The sequence below is a fragment of the Pezoporus flaviventris genome, unplaced genomic scaffold (genome assembly GCF_033815535.1).
Source record: "Pezoporus flaviventris isolate CSIRO_AGI_PZ_B2104156 unplaced genomic scaffold, CSIRO_AGI_Pfla_v1 ptg000008l, whole genome shotgun sequence".
NCBI lineage: Eukaryota > Metazoa > Chordata > Aves > Psittaciformes > Psittacidae > Pezoporus > Pezoporus flaviventris.
Genome location: NW_026892556.1, coordinates 2696387 through 2717809, shown reverse-complemented (window position 1 = coordinate 2717809; position 21423 = coordinate 2696387). Strand labels below are relative to the sequence as shown.

Here is a 21423-nt window from a genome sequence, read left to right as displayed (position 1 = left end):
CCAGCAGACTCTCCAGAGACTCGGTGTCCTCGCCATGCCATGGCTGTGCTGCTCTTTAGTGGCTTCAGTGAGACCCAATGTACTGAGCAGCCCAAGGAACCCCCCGTCAGGATCAGTAACTGCTGGGAACAGTTCTTTGAGTGCTAAAGAAATCAATCCATCTCCCCTTTACACTCTGCACTATTGATTTTAGTGTGTTTAGGAGTTAGAAAGTGGATGGATTGACACTGATTCTTTACAGCCTTGGCGGTAGCAGAGGAGCTGGGGCTTCTCCTCAAAGTGGTGATGCTCAATAGCCAGTGCCTCTGTTTCCCTCACTGGGGCTTTGCTGTTTCGTTGTTCTTTCCAAAGCAGTCTGGGCTGCTCCCCAGTCTGATCTGCAGTGGTCATTAAGAGAAGCTAAGCCAAGAGCTGCTGGAGAGCAAAAGGAAAGACTGGGAGAACCCTTGACCGCATGGAACATCCTCTGCAGAGCCTGCAGCCCTTCAAGGGATTGCTCTTACAGCAGGTGCGAAGGGGCCAGGCCACTGGAGGAGCTCTGGGCTGTGCTCTGCTGCGGCTCCGGCGGGTGGCAGCACCCAAACGGCTTCTCCAGGTGACTTGGGTGTAGGAAGGCAAAGGGACCTTCCCCACTCTGCTGGGCCTTAGGCAGGGAAGATGCCAGCAGAGATGAGGATGGATTTGCAGGGGTGCTCAGTGTTTCCCTGCTGTGGTCTCCAGTAACTCAGATTGAGATGGGGCTTGCCGTGCTTTAAACCACTTCTGCAGCTTCTCAGACCAGAGCTGTCCTGCCTGGCATGATTTATTCCAGGGAAAACTGTCCTTCGGAAGCAAAAGGGTGCTTTGGATTCCCCTTGGCCTGGGGGAAGGTCAGTGGCAGCTGGATGTTTGCAGACCACAAGGCCATCAGGAGAAACACCTTCTGTTCCGCTGGCTGGAAGGGTTGAAGTCCAGGGGTAGTGCTGGGATCAACCTGGGATCACAAACACAGCGCCGGGCATTCACCTGCAGCAGGTCTGGAGCCACAGTGAGGGCCCTGTTTGCCTTTCCCTTGGCCTGCCTGGAAGGCCAAATGACATTCCTTTACCCCCAAACCCTCCCTCTCTGCTTCCTCTGGGGCTCCTGCCACTGCTTCTTCCTTGTCTTCACTCTGTCTGCTCTCAGGTGCTTCCCAGCCTGCAGCCTGAAGGGGCAGATGTGGATTGTCACAGATCCATTACCCTGACCCCTGCTGAACACACCATGAGCCACGACCCTGCAGGGGCTGAGGACCTGAGGTTTTGGGTTTGGTGACACGGAATGAGCTCCACAAGCAGCACAGGCACCCCAAGGCCATGTACCTGCCACCCGCTGATTCATGCCAGCGAGCAGATCAGGTCAGGCTCAGGGTTTCTGGTGCTGGTTACAGGGCTGAGGTGGTGAAGAGGAAGTAACAAAGCTCAGGCTGGGCTCGGGGTGCTGCCATGAACTGGGAGAGTGTAGAACTGGCCCCGTTTAGTCCTGGATCCTGCTGCAGGGACAGAGCCCAGCCGGCTCCCCTGGATCTCCAGCTGCACAAGGGAGCAGCAACAGTGCTTTGACATAGCTGAGAACAGGGTGAAACTCATCACACCCCTGCCAGCCCACCCACACCCCAGTGCAGCCCAGACACTGCCAGGTACCCTCACCCCAGGCCAAAGCACCTCCAAGGCGCTGCTTTATCACGGCCAAAGCACAGGCAGCTGTAAGATGAACAGTCACAAGGATCCCAACGGCAGCCACCCCAGCCTGGGTCCTTCCTCACCCACAAGGTCACTACTCCACTGGGTGGGTGCCGTTTTGATCCCAAGAGGCTATAAAACTGGGAGATTAAACGCAGACAAGGTCCTATTGTGTAGAAAAAAGCCCTAAACCCGAACAGGCAGGTGCAGTGCCAGGCTGGACTTCGCCCAAGCTGGTTTTCCAGCCGTTTGTGCCCACTCCCTCTGGCTGGAGGTGGAAATGTTTCAGGGAGGCAGAGACAAGAACCACAGCAGCAGGGATCTGGGGTAGCCTGCAAAGGACTTTCCTTGTTAGCTCATCATAAAGGAGACCTGGGGCAAGGGTGGCTTCCTCAGCACAGTCATGTGCTGCTACGTGGAGAGTAGGGCTTAGAGCAATGGGCCTTGGTCAGCCTCGTGTTTAAGTGGAGCCTGGAGTTCATCAGCACTCAGGAGCAAGACACGAGGTTCCAACTGTCTCTCCTTGGCCAGGCAGGCACCACGGTCCAGAGCAGGGAGCCTGGAGACATTGCCCCCTCCCTGCTCACACCCCTGCAGGAGAAACCACAGGCTCTACTTGGAAATAAGCCACGTTTTTTCCTTTATGTTGCACTGCGGTTGAACACGGTAAGAACATGCAGAGAAATGCCACTCGGCAGCAGGAGCTCAGGGAACAGCAGTGCCTGTCAGCAGTCAGCAAGGGAAGAGGCTCTTAGGAAAGAGGAAGGAGACAGAGTCCCAGCAAGAACAGGCCCCCATCCTCTCCCCTGCCCACAGCCACAGGCTCCCCAGCCTTCCCTTACCATAAGGCAGCAGATCAACCCCTCCAGCCTAGAAGCAGCAGGAAAGGAGGAGCAGAGTGTGTCTCCACTGCAATAGCTGGTGGTTTTAGACCGGTGTTTTCCCTTCCCAAGGAGGCAGAAGGAGAATTTACAAACTAAACTGGCCCTTGTTTTTACAGAAAAGCAGGAAGCTGATGAGAAGGGAGTAAAAACTCAGGAGTACCTACTGCCAAACTGCAATGGCAAAGAGTGCATGAGCAGCTCGGAAGAGCCAGGAGACAAAGCTAAGTGATACATCAAGGGTATGTCCCAGAACCTCTCGACTCTGGCTCCTGTTGCTCTAACTCCCTTTTTGCTCTATCCCCTCCTTCTCTCTTAACTGCCCTTTGGGAAGTGTCTCAGATGGTTTCAGTTGGAGCTGCTGCAGCCTTGTGTTCTGCTCAACACAGGACAACTGAGGATGACTTTGTGAAGCTGCCTCCACTGCAAGCTCGGGTGGGGATGCTCAAGTGTCTACTCGCCCAAGGTAAGGGATGTCCAGCAATACAGATCCTGCCCCATTCAACGGGATGACTGAAAGAGGGGGGAGAAGGGGAGGGCTCAGTTGAATTTAGCTTTTGAAAAGTCCATTTCTGGATGCTGTTCCATGAACCTGCAAGGAAAACAAAGACAAGAGCATGAGTCAGCAGGAACCACAGAACAGTTTGGCTGCCGGGAGGACAAAAGGCATCCCTACTTCCTGCACTGTCAAGTTTGCTTTGTCCCCACACCCTGCAGGGCAGGGACTGTTCTGCTGAGCTCCTTAGGGGACAGTCCCACACTACAACCTTTTTCCTCAGGTCAATGGTATCACAAATCCTACCAGCCATTAAGGTCAGCAAGTCCAGACACAGGGAAGCTATTAATTATCAAACACATACTCTTTAGCTGTTACCTCTCAGACAGACACGTAGCAGGAACGAGAGATTGCAGGGCAGAGGGGAGATTGTGAGAGCAGATTATGATTTAAGATCAAACTTGTTAACTTAAGCATTCCTGGGGACACGGGGAGTATCTCCAGTGCTGTGACAGTGAAAACTCATGAAGGAAGAAACCAGAGAAACCTGGTTTCCAGCTAGGTGCAACCTGATTTCACATGTACTGCAATGCCAGCAGGCAGATAGGAGTATTTGGACTCAGGTTGCCACATTAGAAGGTTCTGAGAACAATTCACTGTGCCTCTGAGTGATCAGGAGTAAAGAGTGCACGGAGAAGCTCCTGGCTTTCTCCTCTGCTCTGCAGTTCACCAAGGGACACAACACAGGACCAGATGGAGATGCATAAAGTAAGGGCAGGCCTCTGTCTTCCTCCGTGCTCTCATCTCATGGTTTCCCCTGAAACACCACCACAGCATTTCCACCTTCCACTTCCATGGAAACAGGTGCTGCGAGAACAGTGTGTTTTTAGCAGCCAGATGGGCTTCACAGGCAGAGATTAGGACCCACCTGAGTGTCACTGAGTCTGCTTTGGCCTGAACAACGTCTAAATGTCCTCTCTGCTCTTTGCCAGCCAACCTGCCCAGCTCCAGAGCACTGAACGAGTGACCTTGCCAGCAAGGCATCCTGCATGTGGACTTCCCAGCAGGACAGGGCTACCTCCCACTCCACTAACAACACACAGGCACTAAGGAAGTGTGGCCTCTGCTCCAAAGCAGCTTCACCCTATGCTGTACTCAGGGCACTGATCAGAGCAAAGCTTCTGCCACTACAGATAAGCTAAGGAAGGAGAGGAGTCAGGCCTGCGACACCGATCCTCCTTCCAACCTAAGCTGTGGGTCTGTACTTGCTGAAGAAGTTGCTTGACCCAGAATTGCCTCCACACCTCCCCACACGGCCTTGGGAGCTCTGTAAGTAACCTCCCTGCCAAGGTGCATTTATGCCAAACAGGGCAATAAAGACATAAAAGTGCTATTGGCTTGGAGACAGCATTCTGGTGGCAAGTCTGCAGGGAGGGGAGATTATCTGGGCTATGGAGAAGAGGGAGATTAGAAAACAATCAAGATCATGTTAAAGTTCAGTAGAGATGGGACCTCCAGTCCCTAACATGCTTTCTGGACTTGAAAGCAGATTAGGGTAATTCCAGAGCTAGGCTATTCCCAGAATTTCCCGTTATGCTTTCTACCCCCAGGGGCTTTTATAGACACTGGTGGCTGGCCAATTCAATGCCTGTGTAACTGCAGATGTAAACACAGGTAGGATTGAAAGCCAACCTGCTTTCTGCTCATGTATTTGTGTCAAAGAGGAAGAGGAGAGGAGCTTGGGGAAGGGAAACCCCACAAATGAATGAGGTCTACTCACTTTTTCAAGATGTCTTGCTTCTTCTGTTCATCAGATGTGGGGAGGCCCATGGATTTCTGTCGCTGATCATACATCATTTTCTCCACCATACTGCGAGTTTCGCTGTCCAGGTCTGACAACTACAAGCAAGGGCTTTAATTAAAAGTGGAATAACTTTTCTCAACCTAAACATACACCCTGCTTGCAGAGAACCTGAATACACTGAGGTTACAAATACGGGTTGCCCAGAGAAGCTGTGGCTGCCCCATCCCTGGCAATGTTCAAGGCCAGATTGGACAGGGCTTGGAGCAAGCTGCTCTAGTGGAAGGTGTCCGTGCCTGTGGCACAGGGTTGGAACTTGATGGTCCTTGAAAATCCTGATGATCCTACACACTGACATTGTGCTTTGCTGTGAGCACAGGCTGCAGAAATACTTATACAGACACTAATTTATAAACTCAGCTTCATTCACTTGGAGTTTTGGAAGCACTTAAGTTCATGTAAGAGAGGGCTCCATTCAGTAGAACAAAGGGAGTTCTTACCTTTGAGTTCTCTGGATTAATCTTCTTGGTGTTAATTTCTGGGTCTGTGGACACGAGTTTGTTCCACCATTCCATCTTGTTGATCTGAAGGATGAAGTAGCAAAAGTATTTTATTTCTCCTGGGCTTGCTCTAGGAATTTTATGCCTCAGTCACAGGGAAAATCTGAACATGGATAAAGGGTACAGCTTTCATTCCGAACCACTTTAGGTAGCCTGAATTTCCACAACTGGGAAACTTGAGAGCATGTCAGATGTCACCTTTGGCATGACATAAATGGGATTACAACCAAATTGCCTGGAGAGGCCCAGAAGGGACACAATAATAATAGTGTCTGTCCTTGGGTTTTCATGTCACTAACAGATGTCAAAGCATGGCATTATTCCATTAAGGCACAACTTTAAAATGACTGATCTCCTTCCAGCTGAGCAATGTGATATCCTGGACTAGCATGATGTCAGGCTGAAGACAGGGGGAACCTGCAAAACCCCACTTCCAGCAGTAGCCCTGACCAGGTACCAAGGATAAGCATGGCTCTTGTTTCAGCTGACAAAGCCCAGGGCTTTCACAGGGTTTGTCAGACTCTAATTTCAGGGAAGAGGCAGCCAAGTCTGAATCCTCCCCAATTCATTCTGCTTTACCTTCTCCAGGTGCACAGTGACTGTTTTGCCATCTTCAATCAGCCAAGAGCTCTCCTCCACCTTCACTTCATTGAAAAGCTCTCCATCAATGACAGGCGAATGGCCCTTCAGGCCAACTTTGAGGCGCCGTCTCTGGATATCCACCACCATGTCCTTCCCCTTCAACCTGAAGTTCACCTTGAAAGGGATGGCCAGCTGGAAGAGACAAAGAGCAAATTTCAGGAGCTGAGCAGTAAAGTCTCTCCTCACCCTCTCACGCTACTGTTCTAAGACTTTCTGCCTTGGTTTCATCAGAGTAAGACAGAACATGGAATATTTTCCTCGGGGTACTGAGTGAGTGGGAGGTAAAAGAATGCAAGAGTAAGTTTGGCAACAAGATGGCCAATAATTCAAAGGAACCATAAAAGGGAAGCAGATTTTAATGTCTTGCTAAAACAATACCATGGTTTGGTAAAGTTAACTGCAGCTTCTGGGGAATCTGGTTTAGTTGCCAAGCTCTCTCCCAGCTACTGAAATGCTGCTAAGTACAACTAAGAGTGTCCCACAGATAGCTGAGATCCAGGGCATTGACTCCACTGTTCTTAGAGCACCTGCTCTTAGTCCCTATCTCAGATTCCTCAAATCCTGGGACTAAGGCAACACTTACATCGAGTTCTGAAAGGGTCTGTGTCCATCTGTAATTTGGAAGGTCAGCTCCATTGCCAGAATTGGGTTTAAGTTTTCCTTTGTCCTTCTCATCTTCCTCTTCATCATCTGTTTCCTAAGCAACAATTTAAGGTGTAAAGTGTGGAATTAAGTGTGTGATTCTTAAAGAATGCCAGACTGGGCACACCCCTCCCATTCAAAGAGGTTTCCAGGGTTGTCCAGAAACTTATTTCTCTCAGCCTAAAATAAAGCCCCTAAATGAGCTTTACCTGTTTGTTAGAATCTGAAGAGTCACCTTCTTCCTCCGAGGGTTTCACTGGGACACTGTTAACCTGTCCTTGTGCCTCTTTCTTCTGCTTAAAAAGAGAACAAACACCCTCAGCCAAACGTTGGCACCTTGTGTTACTTGCTGATCTGACACTAGGTGGCCTCAACCTCTTCAGCTGAAACCACAGAGCAGGACTCAAGACCTGCACTGAAGAAATTTTAGCCCTTAGAACAGTGTTACAGGAAAGCAGTGCTGCTAAGGGGAAGATTCCCTTGGTCCTCACAGCTTTGGATGACTGTAGCAGATGTTGTTGCTACAATGCAACAGTTGAGCCCAGGCTGACAGCTGACACTGCAACGGAACAAGTCTGAGCCATTTCAAGCCTTCACTGCTACCAGAACTACACGCAGGCCAGTGAAAATGACCCAAATGGTACCTGCAGGCACCAGACCTTGCTTTTACCTGGTTGATTTCCAGCTGCAGCCTTTCTGCTTCCTCATCTGTAAGTTCCTTAATCCTTGGCTCGTTTGCTTCTTGCTTTTCCTTAGCAAGCTTTGCAGCTCGCTCTGACTTTTCACGCCGCTCTGCCTCCTGACGAGCCTTCTTCTCCTTCCGTTCCTTCTGGGCCAGTTTGTTGTGATGGTTGAAGGTGTCTGTGATCAGCTGAAAGACAGGAACAGCACCAAAGGGGGTTAACCAACCGCTACTCTTTCAAACCTAAATGAAGCCAATTCACTGTTTACTGAGAACATCCGTAGATGTTGTGGCTTTTCCCTTCCTTTTCGCTCCAGTCTTTTGACTGAAAATCTAAAGTGGCAGAAAAAGTATTTCTGTGTAGCCCTTCCTAGTTCTTCCTTACACAGGGATTCTCATGGAGGTAAGAGGGAAATAACAGTTCTCCATTTCTCCTGCCCTTTGTGCAGTTCCAGGATGAGCAGATGCCTAAGCCAGCCATTTGACAGCTACTCCATCTAGGACAGCACAGCTGGAAGAACAGAGACACCAGATCCAAGTTTTTTACCTACTTCTCACCTTACCCATGACTGGGCTTTTCCAGATGGAGACTTGGTGCCATGTTTTAGAGGAGAAACATTTGAAAAGCTCAATGATTTACACTCAGGGGCAAGTTCCTACATAAATCCAGTCCCAATTCTCATGTTGTTGTGACTATGAAAAGCAAAATGTCAAGGTCTCTGATGCAAAAGGCTCTACTGCTCAGCAGGGAGGCTGAGTACATAGGCAGGAAGCCAGAGCAACTGCCCCATGGCTGATAACACCAGGGGCACTGTGCAAAGAAGCACGTATGAGAACTGAAGTTTGCTCCGGAAAACAATGTAGATAGAACCCAAGAAAAGGAACTGGAGAGATTTCTCAGCCGGGGCGGGGGGGTCAGGTGCTGGTTTATATATACCCTAGAAACTTTCAGGAGGGTTCACTTCTTTCCCAAATCAACTCGAAGTATCCACACCTTGGAGTTTTGTAACCAACACAAACTATTTCTGCTTCAGAGGAGCAATTTGTTCAATTCTTGGTGCAGTTCCTGTGGCGTCAGAGATACTGCATTGAGCACCTTTGCAGAAGACCACACAGCATTTTAACAGACACCAGCCAAGGCACAGACAGAGATTTCTATGGAGTTGGCAGCAACAGTAGCCAGGACCTCCAGAATCATGGGCCAGTGTCATCTCTCAAATGCTACTCTGGTTTCACCCCCTGGGAGCATGCCCAGGAATTCAGGGAAAATTGTTCTTTAGGCAAAGAAAAATGACAGCAGGCTTCATCTTTCTTACTTTACAACCATCCTCTTTTCCTTCCTTTTCCTGCTTTCATTTTGTCCCTTTAAATACGAGATACAGTAAGTTACACACTGTCTTAGCAACTAACATCTACCCGGACACCTTCAGCACAGCAGCAGCACCCCATTTGCTGGAGTTCCAGCAGTCCAGGGAGAACAACTGCTATATTGCTAAGTATAAGCAAGAAAGTTTGGCCAGTTCATGTCTGAATACTCTGAATCTTATTTCCCTGCAGGGAAACAATTGAGTTTTTCAGCTCTGGAGCTGGGTGAGGAGCTCAGGCTGCCAGTGCACGGACCCCCAGGCTTGCTCCCCAGCTCCATACAGACAAAGGTGCAGGCGCCTGTGCAGAGATGTGGACTTTGTGCTTTTTCTGAGATGAACAAACAACGTAACGTGGGGTTATCAACACCACGGTGTGTGTCACCGTTAAGTCAGTGTGTCTGGCAGATTTGCTTTCCAAACAAGCCTTTGGCCAGAGCGTGGCAAAAGAACCTGCCACACCATTGGTACCATTTGAAGGAGCAATCAGATAGAGGCAACTGGTTTTAGCTTGCTTCAGCAATGTGTTTCATCAGCATCACAGTGTCCCCAAGCACACCGCAATGCTCTGGGCTGTTCAGGCAGGGAAGGCTCAGTACGGCACAGACAGAAGTGGCATAAAGGATTTGGGGTTTTTTTTACCTTCTCTGCTACTCCGTCTTCTCCCCCGGTGAAGAAATCCGTTTTACGCCTCAGGAAACTAAAGAACGTGTTCACAAGCTGGGAGAAGAAACAGGGATGGGGGGTGGGAGAAGGGGAGGAGACAAAGAAAGAGCAATGAGACCAGATCACACCAAGCCACCTCTTGTCCCTTGAGCAGCCTCTGCTCTTCATCCTCCCTATCCATGTACCAGGATCGTACTTAAATCAGCCCTGCGGCTGTTTCCCAATCCAACAGCTTTTGTGGAAATCCAGCTCCGGGATTCCCAGTGTCCAGAAGAGGTATTTGTGTGGTTGACATGAGGAAAGGGCAAGCAGTTTATTGTCAGGTCACCTTGGAGACACAGCTACTCCAACACCCCAAGCTGTTATGTGAGGCAGGAATTCGGGTGGGTATGTGTATGTATGTGCATCTATACACGTACATAGACTGAAATACTCGGTAGTTTTCTGCTACTTTAGATTTTCAGTCAAAAGACTGGAGTGAAAAGGAAGGCACTGGAATGGGCTGCCCAGGGAAGTTGTGAATGCTCCATCCCTGGCCGTATTCAAGGTCAGGCTGGACAGAGCCTTGGGTGGCATGGTTTAGTGGGAGATGTCCCTGCCCATGGCAGGGGGGGTGGAACTGGATGATCTTAAGGTCCTTTCCAACCCAAACTATTCTACGATTCTATATACACATGTACTGTACTTTGCTTCTTTGCACACTTAAACCTTTAAATTGTGCAAACTCACCCTTCCCCAAGACCTCTTTATTTTTACACCTACCTGGCTGCCAGATACCTCATGGACTTGGCAGTTTTAAACTGGCACCCCCGAACACCCCTATGGACATCCATACTCTTGATGGACTTGGCTTATCTTTATTTCCAAAGCATTCCGTCCTCTCCATATTTCAACCAGAGGTTTCCTTGCAGCACAAGGAGCTGCTCTAAGGAGCTGCGTCCCTAAACGATTCTCATGCGTCCCAGACCTCCAGCAAAGCAGGCTCTGAACGCTGCAGGGGCACACTGGGAAGCATGAGGTGCTTCCCCAGAGCCCTGTCCCAGAGGAGGGCACCACATTCACGTTCAAGTGCACTTCATGGTCGAGTCCAGCCCCTCATCGGTTATCGGGGGGGGGGGCGCTAGGGACTGGGCACGTGGGGGGGCGGCAGGAACCGAGCCTCCTCTCGGGTGTTCTGCTTTGTTGTCGCCCTGCTTGCACTGTACCTCCGTTGGGGTGCGAGGGCGTAGGCCGAAGCTCCTCACCCCACTTATTAACCCCGTTAATTAACGGCCGGCTCTTCCGCGCTCCCCGGAGCTGGCGCTAGGCCCGGGCCGCTCTCGTAGGAGGAAGAGAGAGAAGCACACTTGCCTCCTGTGCACCGCTTGCACCTAGGAAAACCGGGCCCTCCACCCTCCCGCCCCTTCCCACTCTCTCCTCCCGGTCCGTCCTTCCCCCCCCCCCCGTCCCCGTTCCCCTTCGGGAACACGGGGAAGCTCCCGCCGCTGCCTCCCGGTGCCGGCGGCGCTACCTCGCGCACGCCGCCCTGGTGCTGCTGCGCCATGGCGAGCAGCATGCCGTCAAAGCGGTCCTCCTGCTCCGCCGCATCCTCCGCGCTCAGCCCCATGGCGCCCGCCTCAGCCCCTCACACCGGCGACCGGAACCGGAAGCGGCGCCAACGGAAGAGCAAACGCAACCGCGCGCTTCTTACGTCCACCAATCCCAAAGCGTCTCTCTGCTGATTGACAACAGCACGAACCAATCAGTGGGAGGAAGGGTGGGACGCGAGGCGCGGGGTTCGGTTGCTATAGCAACCGCCTGTCCAGGCCTTTCCAGAAAGCTCGGTGCAGGCCCCTGAGCCTGCCTTGGGCCTTGCGCTGCCCTCCCGGGGACGCCGGCTCTGCACCTTGGCCCCCGTCACCCGCGAGCCTGGGTCCGGCCTCACAACCAGCGTGGGGTGGTGGAGAATGATCCTGGCACACGGATAGGGTGAAGAGCAGAGGTTGCTCGAGGGACGGGAGGTGCCTTGGAGTGGTCTGATCCCATCGCTCTGGTTTCTCATCTCCCCGCGGGAGGAGATGGGGTAGCAGAGAAGGTAAAACCCCCAAATCCTCATGCTTTTATGTCTCCTGTTGCCCATGTGCTGGTGTGCCCTCATTGTCACGGGTTAGGCGTGGTCCTGGGGTAATGGCTGGACTCGATGGTCTTAAAGGTCTTTTCCAGGCTCATTGGTTCTATAGCTGTGCCATACTGAGCCTTCCCTGCCCAAACAACCCAGTTCTGGTGTGCTTGGGGGCTGGCAGCCCGTGGTGCCGATGAAACACATCTGAAAGCAAGGTAAAACGAGTTGCCCCTATCTGATTGAACCTTCAGATGGGGTATTTTTTGCCATCCCTCTGTGTGTGTGTTAGGATTGAGGGGGGGGTGTCTCCCTCTGTGCCCTCCTCTCTTCACACACCCACACACCCCCTCTGGAAACCCATGATTAGAAGCTGCTGCTTCCCTGCTTCAATTCCTGCTGCTCAATGACTAAAACCACTCAATAATTCCAGGTGAAAATCCAAGAATTTGCCCTTCTCCTGCCCTGCGCTTCCCCCGAGAGACCCGAACGGATCCCTGTGCCTCGCCTGGGGCTGACCGCCGCAGCCCATGGCTCGCCGCCTCTCTCTTCCTCCTCTCTAACAACCAGAGTCTCCTGAGCAAGGTCAGGCAAACAGGTGCTGCTAAAACAACTTCCAGGTTGGTTGTTCCAAGGCCGGAGCACGCGGGTCATGGAAGGGAGGCCCCAGACGAGTGCGTGTGACCCTGCCGGCAGCGACACCGCCGGCAGCGCGGGGGCCTTGGTGCCATGGTACAGGCTGGGTTAATGACTTTGTTTATACTGTTTGGGGAATGGTGATAAGGTCGCCCAACCCACTGGCCCCTTCCCTTGCTGCTTCATTGAGAAAACGGCCGTTGACACGGTGCACAAACTCCTTTGCCCCGGCCAATCAGCCCGGGTGACAGTGGGTGGTTGGGCTTTTATAATGACTGCTTAATCACAGCGCGGTCAAGGCTGTGGAGGGGTGTTTCACTCCTGGCCTGGCCTTATAAGAGCTGGTTTGAGCGGCTATGGGCTGGCAGAGCTGGGAAGACAGGGAGAATCCAGCCTGCAGCGGAGGGTTCCGGAGGGATTTTATGTCTCTCTCCCATCTGCTGTAGCAGGAGCTGAGTTTTGCTGAGGATCCAGCCCCTCGGCTCGGCTATGACCAGCAGCAGCATGGCCATGGACTGTGAGAGGTGCCAGTGCCACAGCGAGGACAAGCACACCGCCATCCTCTACACCCTCCTCAGCCAGAACCTCAGCCACAGCCCAGTGCAGCAGCGCTGCCTCTGCCACCAGCGCCGCACCGTCTGCCTCCGCACGCCCCACATCACCTGCCAGGCAGCCTCCAACGTGCTGGTAAAGACCATCAGCTTCATGAAAAACCTCCCTTCCTTCAACCTGCTGCCCCGAGAGGACCAGCTCCTGCTGCTGGACAGCTGCTGGGTCCCCCTTTTCCTCCTGGGGCTGGTCCAGGAGATGGTGACCTTTGAGGTGATGGAGACCCCAGCCCCCAGCATGCTCAAGAAGATCCTCCTCAATGGGCAAAGCAAACGGCAGGAGCCTGAGTGGGCACAGCCCACGCTGGCGGCTGTGCAGCGGCTGCAGTGCTGCCTCAACACCTTCTGGAGCCTGGACCTGAGCCCCAAGGAGTATGCCTACCTGAAAGGAGCCATTCTCTTCAATCCTGGTGAGTGCTCAGTGCTCATGGCTCTGCCTGCTGGTGGGAGAGCTCACCCTGCTCCCATCAGCATCTCCATGTGTGCCCCTTGGCTTGGGGACCCTCAGATCATCCCATTACCTCATTCTTAACACTCCCTGCTACCGAAAGTGCCAGGAAGCGGGGAGGAGGGATGTCAGAGAGCTTTGCCAGCCCTGCATGCACTAAAGCACTTCAGGATTGATGTACAGCAGTAGTTTGCCCAGTTAATTACTTTTCCTCCTTCAAACGGCAGCCCTGGCACAACTCGGTAGTGCTGCATACACCTCATTAGTATGGCCTTGGAGATCCCTTCTGAGAAATAGGGAAGGGTGGGATGGACAAAAGCTGGCGTGTTTTTCCAGCCTCCTTCATCCCCATCTTTTCCCCTGTCCCTCGGCAGACGTCCCTGGGCTGAGGGCCTCCCTGTACATCGAGAGCCTCCAGCAGGAAGCCCAGCGAGCGCTTCAGGAGGTGCTGCAGCCCCTGCACCCCGAGGACCAGGGCCGCTTCGCCCGCATTTTGCTCATCACCTCCACCTTGAAATCCATCCCTCCTGCCCTCATCACGGATCTCTTCTTCCGACCCATCATCGGCAACGCGGACATCGTGGAGCTCCTTGCCGAAATGCTCTATGAGATAACGGGCAGGCAGCTGGCTCCTGCGGCGTGCTGAGGAGCCACGCTCAGCCCCCAGCCCCATGGGTGCTCCCCACACCTTGCCAGGCAAGGAAAGTGCATCTGGGAGCAGGGATTTAGCCTTGGACTCTGCAGGGATTGCAGTAAGGATGAGGCAGGAGGATTCTGCTAGGCTGCAGCAGAGCAGGCAGAGAAACAACTCCAGTTCAGCTGGTGTTTACAGCAGCTCCTGGTCTCCGTTTCAGGAGAACAGAGCATGGAGCAGGGCAGGTTAGAGCCCAGCCTGGTTTTTCCTCAGTGAATCCTTGATCCCATTGAAATCAATGTGCATTTTGCTGTTAACTCCAAGAGACGAGGTGTGTCCTCAGCTAACAGCTTGACTGTGGTTTTGAGGCATGTCCTCAGCATCGCTTCCCGATCATAAACATGGTGGGATTAGGTCTGGGTGAAGTCTTGCTCTGTTTATTGTGCTTGAAATCTTAGAACTATTCATGAAAGATCTTCCTAAGGCACCAAAAGGGGAAAAAACAGTATCAGATCTTGCAGAGTGTGCAGATTTCCCTCTCTGTCTGACTCCATCTTTTCTCTTTAACACCATGAAATGCCACAGTGGGTTACTAAGAGCATTTGGGCCAGTGAGCAAACCCCGAGCTGCAAACACTGTGGAGCTGAACTGAGCTACTTTAGCAGTTGAGCCAAAGATTCCTTGTTGGAGATAGAGCCTGGAAAGCTCATTCCTCCTGCCTGCAGCTTCTGCCACAAGTTAGATGTCAGTATTTTATAAGGAAACAGTCTGGAGTTTGTATATAAGTTGTAATAAATTATTTTTTTAATAAAATGTTTTATGTTTTGGAACGTGGTGGTGATTTGTTAGAGCTGGGGTGCCATTTCTGAGGGGGGCTAGCATGGAAAGGGTGCTCCAAAGGAAAGGGCCTTTCCATAGAAATCCATCTGCCTTGCCATGGGGAGGGAGCGTTGTGATGGGACGCAAGGAATTGACCGTTCTCCAGGTGCTGAGCCTCACCCAAGGCTCCCAGCCCACTGGTGGTGTCAGAAGTGGATGCTCTGACTCACCTGGATGCACATGCAGCTGCCAAGAGGCTCAAACGCCCGGCCCAGATGAGGGTTGGGTGAAGCCACACGAAGCCTCCCCACGCCCCGTCCTCCTCCTGCCCATGAAAACACCTCGAGCCCTCTCGCCGGTGCCGCTCAGCAGGGACAGAGGCTTCCAAGGTGATCTCAGCCCCATGACGGCCGTTTTCCATGGGGCAGGGAGGGCATGAGTCACCGGATGAGGCCCACGCCAACCACGGGCAGCCCCGCGCCCGGTGACACGTGCGTGAGTCATGGCATGTGGGTGCCAGAGCTACCCCGAAGCCAGGCGCAGGGCAGAGCCCCCGGTGCCTCCATCCTGCCCCCGGGGCAGGGATCGCTGTGCGCTGCCCCCTCTGCTGTGACACCCCCCCGGTGTCACTGCCCATGGAGCAGGTCTGATGCTATGGGGCACCCCTCCATGGGGGGACACATGGCACTGGAGCTTCAGCAAGAGAAAGAACCCCTTGTATGGGGCCACACTGCATGGCATGTGGGGCTTGGAGACCCCCAGCACCCTCACACCCCCATGGCTTGTGACCCCCACTGCGGCTTGGCCACCCCCAGAGCTTGTGATCCCCCCAGATCCCTCCTGGCCACCAGGCGGCGCCCACTCCGCGCTTCGGTGACCTACGTCATCAGAGCGCGCCGTGCCGGCCGGGCAAGATGGCGGCGCCGGGGGGTAATGGCGGCGCCTCTCGGTACTGCCTGGTGAGCGGCATCCCGGCCGCGCTGCGCTCCGCACAGCTCCGCGCCTACTTCAGCCAGTTCATAGAGGCCGGCGGCTTCCTCTGCTTCCACTACCGGCACCGCCCCGAGCGCCCGCCGGCGGGGAGCGGTGAGGAGGCCGCGGCGCCGCGCACTTGCTCCTGCCTGGTGGCCGTGCGGCCCGGCCGCGCCCGCCGCTTCGTCCGCATGTACTCGGGCAAGCGGTGGGTCGGGCCCGGCGGTGCCTCGCTGCCCGGCCGCTGCCTCATCCGCAGGGTCCGCTTCAGCCCCGGCACAGGTACGAGCAACGGGAGGGGAGGTCGGGTCGGGTTGGGTCGGGTCGGGTCTCCTCTGATGGGCCTGGAGGACCCGTTGGGCTCCCTGCGGGCGCCAGCCTGAGTGTTGAAAGCCCTCACAGGGCTTCCTTAAGACATTAAATCCTTTCTGAGGCAAAAAGAGTCATTTTGGAGCCTGCTTATCCCTCTCCTGCCTGGGAGGGACGTGATTTACCCCTCTGTGGTGGAGTGTTTTCCCTCACAAAGCCGTTCCTTCCCTCCTGCAGGCACAGAGACGTCTCCCTGCTGCGGGCACGGACCGGCTGCAGGTGACTCTATTGCCGAAGCAGACTTGAAGCGGCTGCCTGAGTTCAACCCTCCTTCCTTCATGCCTTATGGGAACGTGGGCACCCCCCTGAAGGTTTTCCTGGAGCTGATCCGGGCCTGCAGGCTGCCTCCCTGGATTATCAAGAAGTTGCAGCTGAATTTCCCAAAGACTGGCTCATGCCATCGGTATGGGAATGTGCCTTTTGAATACCGGAACACTGAGACAGTTATAGAAGAAGAAAGAGTTTACACTGCTACAGGGGATGAGATCACAGAGGATGAGGGGCCTGTGGCAACATCTGAGGTGATTCACCCAGCCCGTGCTGAGGAAGATGAGGAGGGGCAGGAGAAGGAGGAAGAGGAATCGCACTCAGATGATGTAAGTGGATGTTTCTAGCACCATCCAGAGCTGCCCACTGCAGCTGCACAGCTGGGAAGGCCAGTACAGCTCTCAGAGCTTGCTTTTTATCTTTGTTATATAAATTGCTTGTCTAAAAGCAGTGTTAACATGAGGGTGTTCACATCTTGGCACGTGGACAATGTAGGCATTAACACCTCCAAAATTGCCTGTCCAAAGCAGGGTGGTTGTAGGGGTTGAGCCCAAAGGGTTTGGTCAGGGTTGAGCCCAAAGGGTTCAGTCCAGAGGAGCAGGCACAGGAGGAGGCTGGTGCTACAGGAGCAGATCCCTGCCCTGCTGTTTGGCAGGTTGGCCCAGCTCTGCTGTTGCTTGTAAATGAGATTTGGGAGCACATTCATGTGCTGGAAACGATGCATGGAGCTGCACAAATGGCTGACCTTGATTGCTCCTGCACTGAAGGTAGTCATTCGGAGAAAAATGGCTTTCATGACAAAGACTCCTAGAAAACTGGGCTGGACAGGCTCTCCGGAGACTTTCTCCCTTCTCTCCACCTGACAGACGCCTGTCTAGCCTGTTCTCACAGCCCTCTATTATTACAGAGCCAGCACAATCCTGAGGCAAGCCATTCCCGTTCTTTGCTACACCAGAATTAACTTAGATGCTGAATCCTTGCTGCAGTTTTATGCCATTAGGTTCTCCTAGCAACAGCGGACACAGGGAATGCTTTGTTCCTTGCTTTACAAACTTTGTATTCAGTGTTTTCTTCTCCAGGCTAAACAGACTCCTGTAGCTGTTTCTCACAGGCTGTTTCCTGGATCTCCAGCCATTCTTTTGGCTCTTCCTCAGCTGGTTAATGTCTTCATTAGAGGACTCTACCCAGAAGTGGGCAGGCAGCAGTAAAGCTGTCAGTCTGCTCTGTGGCCGTGCCAGTGAGCTGCTTCCCTGGAACCAGCACAATCTCTTTAGGGATCAACATGAGTGGAATTAATTTGTTGCTAGTGCTGACTTTCTGTCCAACACACCTGCTCCTTACATGGGCATCTGTGTGTTCCAGAGGGAGTACACCGCTGAAAGCATGCTCTGAAGTGGGTGTGATGTGGTATTTTTCACCACTTCTCTCTGCTGACTCTGAAGATGGCATTAGTCAGGGGAATGAAGTCATCAGTGCTGGTCGTGTTAGTGCCTGAAAGCAGCAGGCTGAGACGAGCTCTGTCGACAAAGCTGTTTCATAGGGAAGGTGCTGTGAGGGTGAGGGAAACGGGGGAGGCCGGGTGCTGTCTGGCACCCACCTTTCTCCACCTCCTTTGCAGGACAATGATACCTGTGAGGAATGGGAGCGCCACGAGGCTCTGTACGAGGACGTGACCAAGCAGGACCGTGTGGAGGAGAGGCTCTTTGAAGAGGAGATTGAGCTGAAGTGGGAGAAGGGCGGCTCTGGCCTTGTCTTCTACACAGATGCTCAGTACTGGCAGGAGCAGGATGGAGGTAATGTTGGTGTTTGTGTCACTGAGCCACAAACTAACCACCACGAGCTAGGGGGGGGCAGGCCTGCAGGTAAATCACGTCACCCCATAGGAACACTCCACATCAGCTGCAGATGTGGGTATCTTGCCATTGCTTTTTAAACCTTCCCTCAAGCACAAAACCTGCAGTGGTTCAATCCAGTCACCAGAGACCCCAGTGGTCATGCTGGCAGCCCCTTGTGTAAGCACTGTGGTGTGCAGAGCTTCTAATACCGTTTCCTTCCCATTTTGTTAGAGAGAATAGGGATCTGGGCCACCATCAAACAGCTCTTCTGTGTCAGGCTTCCACAACTGTCCCCAAAACTGGTGTTTCCTTTCTCTTGGCAGACTTCGATGAGCAGACTGCAGATGACTGGGATGTGGACATGAGCATCTACTATGACAAAGGTATCTTGAGCTGAACCCCCACACACACTCAGGAAACCAGGGAGGTTGGGAAACTCTGACCCTGCAGAATTTCTGCAGTGAGGAATTCTTTGGCTTTGTCATCCTTTGAAAGCGTCCAAGACGTCAGGGTACATCAAACAGCGTTTCTTCTTGTCTGGCAGTGAGAGCTGCCAAGAAGAACAGGTTCTGCTTCCTTGTTGCGTGCTGCTCTGGGGGAAATGATGGGAGTGAGCAGCTTTCCTAAGCTGTGCTGCTCTGACTCTTGCTTCTTTCTCCCTAGATGGAGGTGATAAGGATGCTCGGGACTCGGTCCAGATGCGTCTGGAGCAGCGACTCCGGGACGGTTTGGAGGATGGGTCTGTTTCAAGGCAGCAGATTGGTGCCTTTGAGAGATACACCAAGGTGAGCCTTGGATACATGCTCAGGAGCTGATGGGGCAGGGCAGGAGGTGGCAGCACTTGTGAGTTAGGGGGAGGAGAGGTCTTAGATGTGAGGAAGGGGCAGAGCATTCTGCAGAAGATATGGGGGGCTTTGTCCAGCAGCTCTGTGATGGTTTTTTTCCTCTCTCCCAGGGCTTTGGCAGGAAGGTGCTGGAGCAGCAGGGCTGGACGGAGGGGCTGGGGCTGGGGAGCAGCAACTCCGGAATGGCTGAAGCTCTGGACAATGAGGGTCAGAACCCCAGATGTAAGAGGGGGCTGGGGTAAGTACCCAACCATCACTTGCTGGGTGGTGTTCAGAGCTTCTGCCTGAGCAATCTGGGCTGACACAGCAGCTAACTGGCTGCAGAAGGAACAGGGATCTGCCTTTGTGCAGCTGGTGGCAGGGCCTGCCACAGCACCCCAGAGCCAACTATGCTGCTGTTCCTGATGGGTTCAGTGCTCCTTACAGGGGTGTATGGTGTTAAGAGTAGAACTGGAAATCGTTTGTAGGTTTCTACAGCACACAAACACAAAGGGAGAGCTGTGCTTGAGGACTGAGAGTCACCTCTGCTATGGTACTCTAGCAGGGAGAGCCCCAGCTACCTGAGCTGTAGCCATGCACCTCAGCCCTGCCTTCTCAGGAGAAGGCGCTGGAGGCTTTGTGTGGTGGTGTGCTTCACTGTGAGGGCTGGCTCTTGTTCTACAGTTCTCACAGCCAGGAATAGGATAAGAATGCTTATTACAAGGACACCTCTCCTGTGCAGGAGGTGAAGGAAAGGAGCTGGGTTTCACAGGGGTGCCTGTCTGCCTCAGCAATGTGGGACCAAACATTTCCTGCTTCCTTCTAGGTACCACGGGGAGAAACTGTCAACTTTCATCAGGGTGAAAAAGCCCCGGCAGGACTCTCCCATCCTCATCTCAACCATCTACGATGACCCTGACCCAAAGGACAGTGGTGACCAACTGCTCAGGCGCCAGCCACCCACTGCCATGAAGTACAGGCAGCACATGGCATTTGTCCGGGCATCCCATGGCGCTCTGCAGAGCTTCAGTGCCCAGTCCCACTGAGCAGAGACTGTCACAGAGCCTTTGGGATGGTTCCACTCCTGCTGAGCACAGGCTGGCTCCTGGTCTCAGGTTTGAAGCAGGGTGTTTTTATATTTATTTTTGGAAGAAATACACACTTGTAACAAATTGTGTCGGTGGGGTTTTTTTCCCCTAATTGAACCCTCCAATGAGGGAAAATAGCACTGATCCTGTCCAGTGGGAACTGGGAAGGGTGTTGCACTTCTGACTGGTGGTTTAAAGTCGCTACTAATGCCTGAATCAACCAAGCCTGTGTGCTAGGTGAGCCTAACAACCCAGAACTCATAGTTCATGGTTGCCTGAGACCCAGGGAAGGACAAGTACAGACAGGGTGAGCCGTGGCACGGTAACTGTCCTGCTGAAAGCTCCCTGCTGGCCCGCAGCTTCGCGTTGCTTGGGTGTGGTGATCCCACACTCCTGGGAGAAACTCATCGGGATGAAAGACTTGTCCTGGCAGCCTCCAGAGGAATTCTGCGGGAGGCGTTGCCCTGCGGTCGGGCGTAGCGGGTGCTTCCTTCCACAGCTCTCTGAACATGCTCTGCCCCGTTTTCCTGACGCAGGCACTCTTCTTGGATGCCGAGGGGGATGGGAAGCCTTCGTCCTAGTGACCCAGTACTGGAGGGTTGAATGGGGATTGGTGGGCACTCCGCAGGCGGGCTCCCCTTGACCTTCCTTAAGGCTCTCGCCGTGTCGGGTGGGATGCAGGGAGTGATTTCCCCTTCTCTTGGAGGCAGACGGAGGGTTTGGGTTGTGCTGGAGGGACAAGGGCCGGCGGCGGGACTCGAACCCGCGACCCCACCCCCTGATGCCGGGATTCAGATCCGGGGTCGAGTCCCGGCGCTGGAGGAGCTACGCGTCCCTCCGGCCGCTAGAGGGTGCTGTGTTGGCAGCCGCCGTTCCTACCCCGGAACGCAGCGCTCGGGGCCCGCGGACACCCGGACCCAGTGCCCGGAGCACCGGCGGCGGCGAGCGGCCTACGGGCGGCTGTGGGGGCCATGGGCCGTGAAGGGAGCTGGGCAGGGGGTATGGAGGAGAACGGGGGTTACTGGGGAGAAGGGGGAACGTGGTGGGGGATAAAGGGACGTGGGGAGAAGAGGATGCGGCTCATGGGACGAGGGGGAATGGCTTTAACGTGCCGGGGGGGGGGGATTGGGGTGAGCTCTGAGGCGGAAGAGCTTCCCTGTGAGGGTGCGGGAAGGAGCATGCAGGAGAGGGGATGTGGAACGCTATGGGGAGGAGGGAGGGCGTGGAGCAATGGAGGGGAGGGAACCGGTGCCCCTGCCACATCAGGAAGGACCCCGTTAGGGTAAACCTCACCCCACAGCGGGCAGCAGGGAGGGATCTGCCCCCTCAGGCACAGCCCTGTGGGTCTGGTTGGGGGGGGGGGGGTGTTTGTGCTTGTTTCCAGCCACAGC

At 53.8% G+C, this 21423-nt stretch overlaps 3 protein-coding genes across 4 annotated transcripts; 2 read left to right on the top strand and 1 right to left on the bottom strand.

Moving 5' to 3' along the window:
- Positions 1–2313: 2313 nt before the first annotated feature.
- Positions 2314–11099, bottom strand: NUDC (nuclear distribution C, dynein complex regulator). Its single transcript, XM_061450003.1, has 9 exons — positions 10945–11099; positions 9411–9488; positions 7393–7593; positions 6932–7015; positions 6664–6777; positions 6018–6212; positions 5379–5462; positions 4858–4976; positions 2314–3173 (listed from the first exon to the last, which is right to left on the bottom strand). Exons 1-9 carry the CDS (start codon positions 11038–11040, stop codon positions 3122–3124), a joined length of 1023 nt encoding a protein of 340 aa, XP_061305987.1. The 5' UTR covers positions 11041–11099; the 3' UTR covers positions 2314–3121.
- Positions 11100–12400: 1301 nt separating this feature from the next.
- On the top strand, positions 12401–14437 carry NR0B2 (nuclear receptor subfamily 0 group B member 2). The gene is made up of 2 exons (XM_061449908.1): positions 12401–13186; positions 13599–14437. The coding sequence occupies exons 1-2, from the start codon at positions 12658–12660 to the stop codon at positions 13868–13870; spliced, it is 801 nt and encodes a 266-aa protein (XP_061305892.1). The 5' UTR covers positions 12401–12657; the 3' UTR covers positions 13871–14437.
- Positions 14438–15552: 1115 nt separating this feature from the next.
- On the top strand, positions 15553–20977 carry GPATCH3 (G-patch domain containing 3). Of its 2 annotated transcripts, XR_009742801.1 has the most exons (8): positions 15553–15931; positions 16196–16614; positions 17904–18078; positions 18444–18503; positions 18784–18905; positions 19076–19203; positions 19771–20073; positions 20841–20977. XR_009742801.1 is itself a non-coding variant. In XM_061449907.1 (7 exons), the coding sequence occupies exons 1-7, from the start codon at positions 15592–15594 to the stop codon at positions 19988–19990; spliced, it is 1464 nt and encodes a 487-aa protein (XP_061305891.1). In that variant the 5' UTR covers positions 15553–15591; the 3' UTR covers positions 19991–20116. The 2 variants fall into 2 exon arrangements, 1 of the variants encoding a protein (XP_061305891.1); XM_061449907.1 differs by lacking the exon at positions 20841–20977 and having other exon boundaries at positions 19771–20116.
- Positions 20978–21423: the final 446 nt, after the last annotated feature.